At 40.7% G+C, this 16,177-nt stretch overlaps 1 protein-coding gene across 1 annotated transcript; it reads right to left on the reverse strand.

Moving 5' to 3' along the window:
- Nucleotides 1-4,101: 4,101 nt before the first annotated feature.
- Nucleotides 4,102-5,511, reverse strand: LOC113909352 (eukaryotic translation initiation factor 3 subunit E-like). Its single transcript, XM_035727924.1, is given in 3 exon segments — nt 4,102-4,278; nt 4,472-4,728; nt 4,731-5,511. Coding segments are annotated over 3 exon segments (1,215 nt in total).
- Nucleotides 5,512-16,177: the final 10,666 nt, after the last annotated feature.

Genomic DNA, 16,177 nt, shown 5'->3' on the forward strand with positions numbered 1-16,177 from the left:
ATTATTAATTACTATTTTCACGGGCTTCAGCTATATGCTTCACTCTGATGAAAGAGCTAAGAAAATGGTTAAGCAGGACCGCCAAGTGTAATGGGTATTCAGTAGGGAACACCACTAACATGAAGAGAGTCTTCATACATGAGAATTCTTCTAGTGTAGAAGCTGGAGACTTGCCTACCGGCCTCTGCAGACTATGTTGGCCAGTGCTTCCTTAGTAAGGAGCTATCTTCTTTCTTGTTGTTATTCCATGAATAAATTTTAATATATTCAAGTTTCCCCATGAACTGTTTATTTACTGTTCATATTAATGCAATCTGATGAAAACATTTACATGACTGGAATCCTTTGCAATCTACTGGAGCATCTCTCCTGCTTTGCTTTTCCTTCATTTCTGGCAAGAAACTTCATTTTTGCTTTACATGTTTTTGAATTAACTGTTTTTGAATGAACTTCTCAGGAATGCAACATCAGCATAAATCAAAAGGCTGAGGTAGAGTAGAATGATTAAGAATCTGGCTCAGGGTTAGCCAGAATTGGGTGTAAAGAAGCCCCAGCTTCTTCACAAAGGATTATTGTGGGGATCAAATGGGGAGTCTCAACACTGTTCTTGGCACAAGAAACACTCGGCAAACGGGAACTAGGAGGACTCCTTCCATTAGTAATTCTCTACGTTGTTGTTAAACTGTTCCTCCTTGTGCTGGGAGACGTAGCATCCTGGGACCTGAATGACTGTGGAAGAAGTCACCTAGCAGCCAGGATTAACCCCATCAATCTATTACATATGCAGAGTAAACTCCTGTTTTCATTACTCTTTTAAATTTGGGGTTTCCTTATTATTGCACCTAGTTTGTTAGGTGCTATGCATCACCCTAACCACTATGGTCAGTTAATATTGGAAGAAGGCTACCAGTCATTCATGATGCTCTCTTCACCTCTACGGGCTGCAGAGGCCTTGAACTTCTGTAGAAAGTGGCTGCAATACAACAGCTTATTTACTCCTCCTATCCACTACCCAGTGACAGTACCTCTCTTTTTATGAAAATGTCCTGCTTCCCCAGTTAGACAATACTGCAGATATTGATTTCAGGGTGCAAGAGATGTGACTTTTATTTATTTTTTTTAAGATTTTATTTATTTATTTGAGAGAGAGAGTGAGAGAGAGAGAGCACATGAGAGGGAAGAGGGTCAGAGGGAGAAGCAGACTCCCTGCTGAGCAGGGAGCCCGATGTGGGACTCGATCCCGGGACTCCAGGATCATGACCTGAGCCGAAGGCAGTCGCTTAACCAACTGAGCCACCCAGGCGCCCAAGAAATGTGACTTTTAAAATTTAATTTTGGGGTGCCTGGGTGGTTCAGTTGGTTAAGTGTCTGGCTCTTGATTTTGGCTGAGGTCATGATCTCAGGGTTGTAGGGTTGAGCCCCGAGTCAGGCTCCATGCTGAACATGGAGTCTGCTTGAGATTTCCTCTCCGTTTACCTCTGCCCCTCCCCCCATTTGTGCTCTCTCTCAACTAAATAAAGAATAAATCTTTAATAAAATAAAATAAAATGTATTTCTTGAGTTTCCATGCTACTGGCACAGCCCAATAGGAATTCTAGTTAATTTGAGGTTTTTCTGATTTCTTTTGGAGTTGCATCTAAGTTCTGGGCTGTGGAGCTGGGCATCTGGTCTTCAATATCATCATCCATGCAGACATCCTCATTTCTGCTGGGTACTTCATTGTCAGTTAGTGTGTAGTTTTCTCTCATTCTTGACTATAAGGCTGCCAACCATTGGTTGGTCCCAGTCTCAGCATTTTCATGCTGCTTATACGTATGTGAGAATAAAGAGGCTTGTGTGAGCATCCAAGGTGTATAGAAATCTGTCTGTGGGGCAATGGGTAGAAGAAGGGACTCTAGACCAAAAAAAATCAGTTACTATTTTAAAGATTTATTTATTTATTTGAGAGACAGAGATAGTGTTTGTATATGGGGGGGAGGGGCAGTGGGAGTAGGTGAGAGAGAATCTCAAGCAGACTCCCCCTTGAGCACAGAGCCCATCACAGGGCTCCATCTCATGACCCTGCAATCATGACCTGAGCCTAAACCAAGAGTCAGATGCTTAACCGACTAAACCACCCAGGTGCTCCAGTTAATATTTTAATATCAAAAATATAATTCCACCACAAAAAGAAAGGCCCTTGAGGATAGGAAATGTATCCTGACCATATTCTGGCACACTATCCAGCAAATCAAATTTACCCCATTACATTTTTCACCACCGCCATTCAGTGACAGAGAATGGCCAATGGGCCATAGAAACAGAAGGAGAAAAGGATCCCAATCTTTTTTGAAACAGTAACTTCAGTAGGGAAAAGCACTGGCAGGAGCTGAATTCTGTGTCCCCACCCACTCCCCCATGTCTAGTCCTGGTGGAATAACCAATACTACTTGTTTTCTTCCTGCCATAAAGAACTAGACAACCTCACAAAACATATGATACAATTACTTCAGACATTGGACAGCAGGACTATAATCCCTGAGAGAAAGGGAACAAAGCAAGGTGAAAGAACTCCCAGGGAGCTATAAACTGTAAGTTTCTCAGCATCCATAGCTCTCTAGGAGACAACTGAGTGCCACCTAGTCAATGTGGAGAAACCTTGTTTTCTATGGCTACTGTAACAAATTGTTATAAATGTAGTGATTTAAAACAACCTAAGTTTATTATCTTACAATTCTGTAAGTCAGAAATCTGATACAGATCTCACTGGCTAAAATCAAAGTGTTGGCATGGTGCATTCCTTTCTAGAAGACCTAGGGAAGAATTCACATCTTTGTGTCTTTCACCTTGGTGAGGCCCCCCACTTTCCTTGATTCACGGCCCCCTTTTTCCATCTCCAAAGTCAACAACACTGAGCTGAATCCTCACCCTCTATCTCTCTGGTTCTCTCTTCTGCTTCCCTCTTTAGTTTTTAAAAACTGTTGGATAAGCCAGTATCATCTTCCTATTTCAAAGTCTGCTGATCAGTAAACTTAATTCCAGCTGCTATTTCAATTCCCCTCTGGCATGTATCCTAACATATTTCCAGGTTCCAGGGATTGAGATGTAGGCAATTCAGGAGGCCTTTATTCAGCATACTACAACCTCTAAGGCCTTTACTAAAGACCTCAGAAGTTGTGCCATAGTTGTGGAGGTAAGCTAGCTCTAAGGTAATGGATACTCTACATCCAACCTAACAAAGCTGTAAAATAAGCTCAAAAGAATTAAGCTAATCCACAAGTACATTAATACGTGCCAAACCAAATTTCAAAACTCTTTAAAGAAAGACAACACAATCCAGACACAAAACAGTGTGATGTTCATAATTGCAACCAAAAATTACTAGACATTCAAAGAAGCAGGAAGACATGAGTCACAACCAGAAGAAAAATTAATCAATAGGAACAGACCCAGAAATGACAGCAATAATAGAATTATCAAACAAGGACTTTAAAATAGTTCTCATAAATATGTTCAAGAGGAAATGACATGAGGAAAGAAATTCCTCCAAACTATTATTCCAAACTATTATAAAGAAATGAATAAAATTTCAATGGAACCAAAGGAAATAAAAAAAAAAGTCAATGGGTAGGCATAACAAGAGATTGGACACTGCAGAAGAAAAGATCAGTGAACTTGAAGAAATAACAAAAGAAATACATGGAGAAAAAAAAAGTCTGAAAAAAATGAAAGAACTTTAGTGACCTGCGGGACAAGATCAAGTAGTCAACTATATATGAAAGGGGAGCCCTAGAAAAGGGAGAACAGAAAATCTATTAGAAGAAATAATGGCCAAAATGTCCCCAAATTTAATAACTAAAAACATAGGTCCAAGACACTCAATGAAGACCAAGCAGAAAAAATACAAATAAAAGCACATCACAATACATATAATCAAAATTGCTGAAAACCAGTGATGAAAAAGTTCTTTTTTTTTAAATGAAACAGCCAAATTTATTCAAATTCCCCAAAATTTATACTCAATATGTTAATTGTTCCTAAAATGCAGGTCACCCTTTATATAATGGTTTTATTATTTCATCTTTATTTTATAGTTTTTTCATCTTGTCTTCATACAGTTCTTCAGTAGAAGCCAGAGTCCTGAGTTGCCCAGTTAGGAGCTAATTTGGAATCAATCTTGGCATCCAGCCTTGCATTTCTAATCAAATTTACAATCCACCTTTCAGCTTCTTCTGGAGTCATGTTCAGTTTGTCTGCCAACATGTTAATGCTAATACACAGGCGGATGCAACAAAAAGTCTCATTTATGGGGCGCCTGGGTGGCTCAGTTGGTTAAGCGACTGCCTTCGGCTCAGGTCATGATCCCGGAGTCCCGGGATCGAGTCCCACATCGGGCTTCCTGCTCAGTAAGGGAGCCTGCTTCTCCCTCTGACCCTCCCCCCTCTCATGTACTCTCTCTCTCTCATTCTCTCTCTCTCAAATAAATAAATACATCTTTAAAAAAAAAAGTCTCATTTATGAAGAGACGAGCATTTTCAATGAAATCCTCAAGACAAGCCACCAAGAAGAAGTCATTCACAAGTACTGATTCACAGTCCCTTAGCTTTTTCTGAGCCCCATCAAAGTCAGAGTTCACATATAAGCATTCGACAAATTCTGTAATTGGGTCTTTATATGTGTAAGACTCCTGTTGAATAACTTTAACAAGATCTTTTAGCACCTGTCGGCATTTCTGAACATCTTTGTTATGACGGCTGTAGTCAAATAGCGCAGAATATGTGGACACATTGTCTGAATTGCATTAAGATACTGTGGCTGGTAAAGGAAGAGATCAATTATGTTATCACGCCCTTTGGAGTGGCTGAAGAAAACGAACAGAGACCAATGGATGAGCCATGTTCGCTGCTGAAGAGACTGAAGTGGAGAACTCACAGAATTATTATCTATGATCTCTTTTAACCATGTAAGGTCTTCCATAGCTGCATCCCAATTCTGCATTAAGATTTCAGAGGCCAATTTTCCCCAGAGTGAACTCAAAGCATTTCTGTCTGTTGCTGGAACCAACACTCTAAAGAAGTAAATATACTCTGCGGCTCCAGAGTAACTCCCACATTCATATTGAAATTCCACATACCTGTAGAGTGTATCTAAATATTCCTGCCTAAAACCATGCTTGTCCACCAGGTAGTCAAACAGCATCCAACCAACTCTGGTTGACTGCAACTGCCCTGTAGTTTGTGGATCTTCAAATATCTTCACAATTGGTTCTGTTTCTGCCTGAAGCTGTTTCAGTTGTGCAACAACTGTGGTTCTTTTTTCTCTCAAAGCATGGGGAATATCATCAGAATAAAGGTTTTTGTATACATCTATAGCAAAGTCTACCATGTTGGTGTCACTAAGGAGATCCAATTTCCCTTGTAATAATTCTTTTTCATTATATATCTCTTTTACAGAGAGAAACTCAAGCAACGGAAAGACTAGATGCCGATCCAAAAAGTGTGCGATGCGAGTGGTCAAGTCGTACTCCACCATCTTGCCAAGTAAAAAGGGTTGAAAAAGTTCTTAGAAGAAGCCAGAGAAAGAAAGACACTTTATAAACAGGGGACAGAGACAAGGATAGTCGGACTTCTTGTCAGGGACAATGCAAGTCAGAAGAAAAGGAGAATGCATTGTCACGGTGCTGGAAGGGAAAAAAATGTCAAAGTAGAATTCTATATCTAGAAAAAATATCCTTCAAAAATGAAAGCAAAATAAGACTTTTCATCTAGGAGACCTATACCATAAGAAATGTTTAAGTAAGCCTTTCAGGTGGAGGCAAATGATACCAGTTGGAAACCTGGATCTATGTAAAAGGGAAGAAGAACATCGACATGGTGAATGTGTGTGTAAGGATAAAATATATGTTTCCCTAACCTAAAATTTTCTTTTAAAGAGAATGGAATGTTTAAGGCAAAAATAATAACAATGTATTATGGGGTTTATTATGCATGTAGAAGTAAGATGTATGGCACAAAGTGCATTAAGGACCCAAAGGGAGAAATGGAAGCATACTATTATAAGGTTCTTAGGTTATACATTACAAGATATATCATGATTTGAAAGTAGACTGTGATGTTAAAGGTGCATATTGAGAACTCTATACCCCACTCCATCAAAAAAATAAAGCAGCAGCTATTGATAATAAGCTAATAGAGAGAAAATAGAATGTAAAAATACTAAATCCAAAAGAAAGCCATGAAAGAGGGGGAAAATAGCAGATAACCCAGTAAAAAACAAAATAGTTAAGATAGTAGACTTAAATCCAACCATATCAGTAACTACATTAAATAAAAACACTTTAATTAAAAGTCAGAGATTGTCAGACAGGATAAGAAAGCAAGACCCAATTAAACATTGCCTCAAAGAGATCTAATTTAAATATAAAAAAGGTTAAAATAAAGGGATGGAAAAAGATATAGTATACAATATTAATAATAGGAAATCTGAAGTGGCTCTATTAATATCAGACAAGGGGAACTTCAGGATAAATATAACCAAAGAAAAAGAGGGACACTTCACAATGATGCAAGATCAATTCATTAAGACATCACGGTTGTGTATTCGACTAAATGTGTATTCACAGAGCTTCAAAATACACAGAGCAAACACTGAAAAAGCTGAGAAAGGTTTCAAACTCTACAGTTATGTGTGATTTTGAAACTAAACATGGTGGGGTGTTTTTTGTTTGTTTTTTGTCAACAAATGGTGATGGGAAAACTGGATAGCCACATGCAAAAGAATGGAGTTGGACCTGACACCACATACAAAAATTAACTTGAAATGGGATCAAAGACCTAAATATGAGTTAAAGTTATAGAACTTTAAAGGACAGAGAAAAAACTTCATGACACTAGATTTGCATTGGTTTTATGGATATGACACCTAGAGCACAGGTAACCAAAGAAAATTAGATAAAGTGGTCTACATCAAAATGTAAAACTTCTGTGCATGAAAGGATACTATCAACAGAGCAAAAAGGCAACCTACAAAATGGGAGAAAATACTTGTAAATTATACATCTGATCAGGTACTGATAACCAGAATATATAAAGAAGTCTTATAGCTCAACAGTAAAAAAACAAACAACCCAATTAAAAATGAGCCAAGAACTTAGATAAACATTCCTCCAAAGAACATATACAAATGGTCAATAATCCATGAAAAGATGCTCAACATCACTAATTATCAGGGAAATCCAAGTCAAAACCACAATGAGATACCACTTCACACCCATCAGCATGGCCATTTAAGCAACAACAACAACAACAAAAGCAGAAAATAACAGATATTGGTGAAGATGTGGAGAAATTGAAACCACCATGCATTGCCGGAGGGAACATAAAATGGTATAGCTGCAGCGGAAAACATATGATGATTCCTCCAGTAATTAAACACAGAATTACCCTGTGATCCAGCAATTTCACCGGAGAATGGAAAGCTGGGACTTGCATAGATATTTGTACACCCGTGTTCATAGGAGCGTTATTCACGAAAGCCAAAAGGTAGAAGCAACCTCAACGTCCATCGCTAGATCTGAGTAAAGAAAATGTGGTAAATGTAGTACATACAGCAGAATAGTATCGAATCTTTTTAAAGAGGGAAATTCTGACATATGCTCCAATGTGAACAAGCCTTGAAGATATCATGGTGAGCGACATAAGCCCGTGTGGAAGGAACACAACCTCTGATTCCACTAATGGGAGGACTAATCACGTTCACGGAATCAGGAAGTAGAATGGTGGTTTTCAGGGACCAGGAAGTGGAATGGTGGTTTTCAGGGACCAGGAAGTAGAATGGTGGTTTTCAGGGACCAGGAAGTAGAATGGTGGTTTTTCAGGGACCAGGAAGTAGAATGGTGGTTTTCAGGGGCCGGGAGGAAGGGCAGGGGGGCATGGGGAGTTAAGTTAGTGTTTCATGGGTACGGAGTTTCAGTTTGGGAAGATGAAAAAGTTCTGGAGAGGGATGGTGGTGCTGATTGCACAACACTATGACTCTACTAATGCCCATTGAAGCGTAGGCTCTCAAATGTTTAAGATGGGAAATTTTATACTCCGGGTGTGTGTGTGTGTGTGTGTGTGTGTGTGTTACTACAATAAACAAAGAAGAGAAGGGAGGAGGAGAAGGAGAGAATTAAAGCATTTGAAAAGAAAGCCTCCATATGTTTTTGACTGAGATGATTAAATTTCTTTCTTTCTTTCTTTCTTCTTTTTTCTGTTTTTCCACATCAGAGGGAAATTCTTATATTGCAGTCTGGCCCAGTTCCCCAGCTCTGCTCTAGGAGAACTCCCATGTGCTAGAAAGCTCTGGCCAAGTGGGCCTGTGGGTCCATATGCTGGCATGGGAACACGTTTTTTCCTGACTTCCCCGTTTAATTTAGGGGACGGCACTTCACAAAGTGCTTAAACAGGAAGGAGAAATCACCGACACTGTTATTTTCTTTTACAACAGCTTCAAGATGCAAGCTAAAGCTCCCATTATCCTATGGAGATTATCCTATGGAGATATCCCATGGAGATTCCTCTAAAAAAATACTCATTTCCCCATTGGATTCAATGGAGAAGGGAACTTGGGCTGGTTCTGCAGGTGCCGATGGAGACCTGGGTTCCTGGTCCTCATGGGCTCTTGCAGTGATAAGTCACCCTGTCCTCCAGGGGCCTCTTGTTCAGCCATGGGTGCTCCTAGTGGATTCAAGTGTTAGGTAAACCCCAGACTTGAATATGGGCTTCCTTTCTGAATAACTGGATAAAGGGCTATTTTATCCAATAATTAGTAGACCCTGTGGATATTTAATTCAACTTGGTAACAGTTCAAAGCTGATGCCAAAACGGTGCCTTTAATAGAGCAAGAGAACACAGGCATTGAGATAATAGTTTTTTTTTTTTTAAAGATTTTTTATTTATTTATTTGAGAGAGAGAGTGAGACAGAGCACATGAGAGGGGGGAGGGTCAGAGGGAGAAGCAGACTCCCTGCTGAGCAAGGAGCCCGATGCGGGACTCGATCCCAGGACTCCAGGATCATGACCTGAGCCGAAGGCAGTCGCCCAACCAACTGAGCCATCCAGGCGCCCCTGAGATAATAGTTTTTTAAAACGGGAATAACAGGGGCACCTGGGTGGCTCAGTCCGTTAAGCGTCTGACTTCAGCTCAGGTCATGATCTCAGATTCCCGGGATCAAGCCCCCTGTGGGGCTCCCCGCTCAACAGGGAGTCTGCTTCTCCCTCTCCCTCTGCCCCTCCCCCATGCACACACACACATGCTCGCTCGCTCTCAAATAAATGAAATCTTTTTTTAAAAATAGGAATAACATTTAAATAAAATATTAAAAAATTTAAAAATGGGAATAATCTTAATAACAACAACATTGGCTAACATTTGGAGTACTTTTCATATACTGATTTACTTAGTCCTCACAATAAGGCAGGTTTTATGACTGTCCCATTTCACAGATGAGGAAACTCAGCCACAGAGCAGCAAGGTAACTTTCCCCATCCTTAAATTTGAATCCCTATCTCTTGACACCTGCTTTCACCACGGGATGTCTCACTGAAAGGCAGAGTAGTTTGAGGCTTGCTCTGTGTTGCTGTATTTATTAATCAAGTCATTTTGCTAGCAAGCCATGGGAAACCAACTCAAATTTGCTGAAGTGAGTATGCGCATTTGTGGGTGGTATAACCAAGACCATAGGGTATAGCCAGTTTCAGGCACAGCTGTATCCAAGTGACCAAAGGGCAGTTATCTGTCTCTCTCTCTCTCTCTCTCTCTCTCTCTCTCTCACACACACACACACACACACACACACACTTTTTCCACCTCTAGAGTCTGTTTACCCCTCTGCTGACAGAGTTAAAATGACTAGCATCACGCCTACATCCAAAAGTTTAAATTCTTGTAGAAAGAAAGAGCTTTTTTTCCCCCTCAGAAGACCCAGCATGAATCCTGGGATTGCGTCTTAGAGGCCTATCTTGAGTCACCTAATATCCCTAAACCAATCACTGTGGTCAAGTGGAAGGAAAACTTGCATTGGCCTGACCTGATCCAATTGCCCATCTTCATGTCTGGGGGTTAGGGAGGGGCTTGGCTCCACCTTAAACTGTGTGAACCAAGAGTGAGAAAGGCCAATTATCCAAAGAAAGAGGGTGTGCACGGAGGGCAGACAAAAGTAGCATTCACTCTTGCTGTCAGGAGGGCAGTCAACGACAGACCCAGACTATTAATTGGATTTCAAGCTGGAGTGTAGGGAATCCCCGTTTCATTGGATTGGATGTCCAGGAGCCTGTTTTTTCCCTACACAGCTTGCTGACTAAAGTTCTTTCAGAGATTCTAACAGCTTTGAATTCATGACTCATGGATCACTTAAGAAATTGAGTCACTGCCATATTTCTCTTTCCATTTTGGACACTCATTCAACAGATATTGATGGAGCCCTAGCTGTATGGAAGGATCTTGAGATACAAAAGTGGATGGTGTCAGGGCCCTCCCTTCCATTCCAGCCAGGGCTGATGTCCGTGGCCATTTGCCGTGGGTTTGCTTGACTTTGTAAATCACATGAAGCTTTTGCATTTAACGTTGGATTTTCCTATAACACCATGGGTAGAATTTCAAGTAGTAGCAGGTAGTCAATACATGTTTGCTGATTGATTATATGACAGTGAAGATCTATCCTTCTGTATTTATTATTTTTTTCTCTATTGTTTATCTGCTCCTAGACCGATGGATCACGAGTGTTGGAAACCTCCCACTATTTTTCCAAGAACAGTGATGTAATGCTATTCCTTACAGGTGGTGGACATGGAAATTATTTGCTGTGGGAACCCCACGTTTATTAATCATTTGTGTGGTGGTAAATGTTTGGGACTGGGAAGTCTCACAACTGCCTTTCTTCCCTTTCTGTGTTTTTGCTAACTTTGATCTGGAATTTTAATCTTATTGGATTATTTCTGGTGAGGTGTTCAAAGACTTTCAAGTATCTCTGCATTTTTGAGCATTAGCTTCTTTCTGGTGTGTTTTTTCCTAATTTTTCCAAATAGAGGACAATGACCATGAAAGCAGGAAAAAACCACCATTTTCCGTTCTTGAATTTGATTGCATATTCACAACTTCCACTTAGTACCTCTCTAGTTACTAGGTTCATTTCAATGTCATTTTCAAGGTGCCTGCCAAAATTATAATCATTTCAATCTAAGTTAATATACATTTAGGGAACAAGTTGGTTCATTTGACTTAAACACCGGACCTCAATATCTGTGCTGACACATGGCTCAAAGCTCCTAGTACAGTTATTGTAGAGCTAGGCTACTGCATATCATTTAATATATTTATTAATTCATTCATCAAATATTTACTGAACACCTACCATACGTGAAGGTGGTCAAAGGCACAGACTTCCAGGTATAAAAGAAACAAGTCCTGGGGATATAATATACAGCATGATGACTATAATTAATAATATGTACTGTCTATTTGAAAGTTTCTAAGAGAGTAGGTCTTAAAGGTTCTCACCACAAGAAAAAAAAATTGTAACGATGTGTGGTATGGATGTTAACTAGACTTCTCGCGGTGCTCATTTCACAATACACATACGAATCAAATCGTTATGTTGTACACCTGAAACTAGTGTAGCATTATATACCAATTATATCTCAATTTTAAAATAGATATAAGTAAATAAATAGGTTCATACTTCATTTGCTAGGAAGAGATGTAAAGCAGGCTTTGGGGGAGAGTCATGGGAGGGCTTTAGCTTGGGGGATGTATTAGTCAGCTTGGGCCACCATAACAAAAATATCACAGCCTGGGGGCCATCAACCACAGAAATGTACTTTCTTATAGCTCTGGAGGCTAGAAATCCAAGATCAAGGTATAGGCAGGTTTGGTTTCTCCTGAAGCATCTCTTTAGCTGACAGGTGGCCATTTTCTTGCTGTGCACGTGCATGTGTGGTGTGTCTCTACGCCCATCTCCTATTCTTAAAAAGGCACCAATCACACTGGATGAGTGTTACCCCTACAAACCCATGTTAACTCAAGCACACCTTTAAAGGCCTTGTCACCAGATGAAGTCACATTCTGAGACATTGAAGATTAGGGCTTCCACATATGAATTTGGGGAGGACACCACTCAGCCCATAGCAGAGGGGTTCTGGAAAACCTCTCCGAGAAGAGGAGACATCTGAGCAGAGACCTGAAGAAGGAAGAAGTCATGGCTGTAGGGAGAGTCACCCAGGAGGGGAGCACCTCTGGCAGGGGGAGAAAATGAGTGCACAGATTCAAGGCTGGAATATCAAGGGGGGATGGTAGCTGGAGCCCAGTGAGGGAGGCCGGCTCATGAGGAACCTTGGAGGCAGGGTGAGGACTTAATGCTTTTTCTTCTGAATGTCATTGGAAGTCACAGGAGTGTTTTGAGCAAGTCCGAGACATAATCTCACATATGTTTTTAAAGGATTATTTTAAAATTTACAACAGATTTTCTGCAGGCTCCCAAGCATTCAGTGGGAAAGATCACACTGATCATGAAGCCTGGAAGAATTTCTTAGAATAGTTAAGAGGTTACTCTTCACTGATTTTTTAGCAATGTCTTCCCCCTCAAGGGTTAAGGTATCAGCTAAGAATTATTTGGAATACTGGACTGCTGCCAAGGCTTCTCCTGCCACATTCACTGATGCTGAGTTTATAACAAGGAAATATCCGGCCCCATGTGTACATACCCTTTTCTTGAAGGAAAACTTGGGTTATGATGATCTGGTTTGCATTAATTTATAAGGAGTGATGTTAAATTGACATCACTTGGAACAACTCAAGTCAGGGCAAGCTCTGAGGTGTCTTTTCCCTCTTTGACAGATGCCATCTCTAGACGTACATGAAGAAACAAGAGAGTGAAAATGGTTACTTTGGAAATTCTGAGCAACTTCTTGCCAAAAAAATAAGGGATCTGCCCAAAGCAGCTCCCACACATCACACCTAGACCCTATTCTGAATTAACCAGACAGGGCGAGCTAAAGCCCCACATACAGGAAGCCTGCATGACACTGGATTATATATAGACCACAAACCAGCAAGGTATTTCTTAAGGTACTTTAAATGGCCATATCCATTTTTACAGCACAGTTATGTTGTACTCTGATGCAAGCACAACGCTCAATAGAAAACATATTCATTGAATACATTAGGAGTCATTTTCATGGGAACTTGTAAACACCAACCATCAATTTTCCCTCTTATGCCTCCATTAAACTTTGTTACTGAGGGCTGCCTTCCAGGATCTGTAAAAAGTTTCCTCATATAAAAGACTACAAAAATATTAGATATGCACATGCATATACACACAGAAACTTCCTACTGAAATCTCCTGATTAGAGTTAGTAAAATTTTAGCTGAGATAGGTGACATGTCAAAAATAACACTCGGTCACTTTTTCAGTCTCTCTTCTTCTTTTTTAAGATTTATTTATTTATTCTGAGAGAGAGAGTGAGAGGCAGGGGCAGAGGGAGAGAGAATCCTAAGCAGACTCCACGCTAAGCCTGATGCAGGGCTCCATCTCACGACCCTGAGATCACAACCTCATCTGAAACCAAGAGTCGGATGCTTAACCAACGATGCCACCCGGGGCGCACCTGTCTTTCTTCTTTTTGAAACACAGTATCTGTTTTATGAAGGGGGATATGGTAAGTAGAAACAAATTTAACCTGTTTATGCCCTGAAAATCATTTAGAGATCGTTGGAAACAACTTTAATATGAATATGAAAGCTTCCCTCACCCCCACAGGGAGAGAAAATGGACTAACCTGTTTTGGCCAAACAATTAGAATTACATATGTGTGAATAAAGTCCTTAGTAAAACAAATCATCTGTTATGGAGTTTGGATTTCTGTATCTAAAGTGTGTTTGAACATTCCCCTAAAGACTGTCTTTGGACACCCGAAGAGACCCAAGGCACGACACAAACCAGAGGACATTTTCCACAGTCTTGGTACCGAAGGACACAAGGCAGAGCAGAAGCTAGCTTGCCTCAACTGGGTTCTCAGTCAAGTATTTGGAGGCTATCCTCGACAGCTGAATTAAAAGACCAGGGCAGTAATAAAATAATCTTGTTTCATTGGCTTTAATAAGCAAAGGTAGAGATAGTTAGAGATCATTTATGCTAACTCCATCATCAGCGGAATGTGCTCCGTGCATTCTGAAAACAGGAAGCCTCGCTTTGAGTCTTACTATTAAGTCCTTGCTGTGCAGGGGTGGCAAGTGTTATTAAGTTGTTAGATTAGCAAGGTTCTACTGCATTTTCGCTTTAAGCTAGAGTGCTTTCACAGCTGAGCTGTAATGCTCTGAAAATGCCTACATAACAAGATCCAGACATGGAGCTGAATCCCAAACGGTAAACGGCCAACGGCATTTATACACTATTACCTTGCTTGAAGCCATAAAAAGTCAGCACGTCTGAAAAGACACTATGCCTAAATCCAAAAACATAGAGGAAGCCAACACAGAAAATAGGTGGCTCTTTCCATAATAACATACCTTTACAGGGCGGGAAGGTAGTTCCGTTTGCTAGAGAATACCAGCGTGAATTCCAGTCCCTTCTTAAGAAGGCAAGTAGAAAGAATGAACCTCAAGTATCCTACTGATGACTAAATGTTACATTTAGCTCCCAGGAGTCCATGGAACAGAATTTCAAGGAATTGCATTTAGCCTGCTGGCCAAGTGGGACTTGTCCCATACTTGAGTAAACACGAGGTTTCCTAATAAACTGCCTTTCTGAGAAATCTGAAGTACTAAATCCCTAAGTTCACGCAAACCTGAATTTCTCCGGCAGGAAAAGGAATCAAATCGTAGAACGACAGAGCTAGAAAGAAAACCTAAATGTACCTGACGGCAGATAGCTAATGGAGTTTGAGGAATCACATTTCAGAAAAGTACATTTCAGGTGCCAGTTGAGGTGCTCGTTGGCCGAGGTGCCTGGATCCATGAACCGGTTGAATCTTGTACAAACCCAATTTGCCTTGGCTTGACTCAAAGTAGTCTGACTTTCGTTTCTCATGTGATTGATGCAGTTGAGAGGTGTGCTCCTGGACCCATGCTGGGGAACAAAGAAGAAGACCTGGCCTTGGGCTTGGGAGGTTGACGTGAACACACACACCTGCAGCAAAGCTGAGAAACAGTGGTGGGATTTTAGGGGTGGGTTTAAATAAAGTTAGGAAGAGTTCAGTGACTTGTGCCCTAGGACAGAAAGGTAATTTGTTTCTTTGCTTCAGTGCTTGAGGTAGCTTCTCAGAAAACTTTAGGGCAGGGCCAGTGACGCAGAAGCATTTCTGAGTCACAATATCAAGAATGTAGGATCCAAAAAGATGCGTGGAATCTATCAGTGACTACCTTGGCAGCATCCAGTGTTATTTAGGGGGAAGCTACGACTGTTTCCTAGGAGGATGAATGATGACATTTCACTGGCTAGCTTTGCAAACTTGGGGATGTTAAAATGAAATGAAACCTTTGCATATGACCCAAAGCCACAGTCATTGTTTTAATAACACAGACAAGCTCCGAGAATCCTTTTTGGTGCTAATGATTCCACTATTCACAAACCAACACTGATGTTCTTAATTGTATTACATAGAATTTTTTTTTAAATGAGGAAAGCCTGAAAAAATAAGAAAAATGTTATCTTCTAAAGGGAACACATAAAAATAAGTTTCTGACTGTATCTGTTATCCCATTACCAAGGAATGACTGGGTAGATTTTCACTGTATCAGACGACATGTATGGAATGATCGGACTTGAAATATGGGCTCCCCTGACTTGCACAAAATTTACTTGGAGTTAGGTCCTGGAGGGCTACCTCAAAGAGAATGTCAACCATCACTCAAAAAAAGTGGAAACTCCTAGAGTGTGTGGGTAGGGGTGGGGGGAGGTGACTGCCAGTGACCGATGAAGAGATGCACCATATGTATCATCTTAGGTCAGGTTCTCCCAGAAATGGACTTGGAAATGAATATTCATGGGCAAAGATTTTCTAAGGAACTATTCCCCGAGGCAAATCAGTTGGGGGCGGGGGGAGTTGGGGGAGGACAGATAAGCAGCATAGAGAACCAGAAGAAGCCAAGCCCGGAGCCATTTCAGGCCAAGTCCCAGCCTTAACCTGCCCCTGGGAGAGCTGTGGAATAGAAGTCATGC

This window comes from Zalophus californianus, chromosome 6, assembly GCF_009762305.2.
Source record: "Zalophus californianus isolate mZalCal1 chromosome 6, mZalCal1.pri.v2, whole genome shotgun sequence".
NCBI lineage: Eukaryota > Metazoa > Chordata > Mammalia > Carnivora > Otariidae > Zalophus > Zalophus californianus.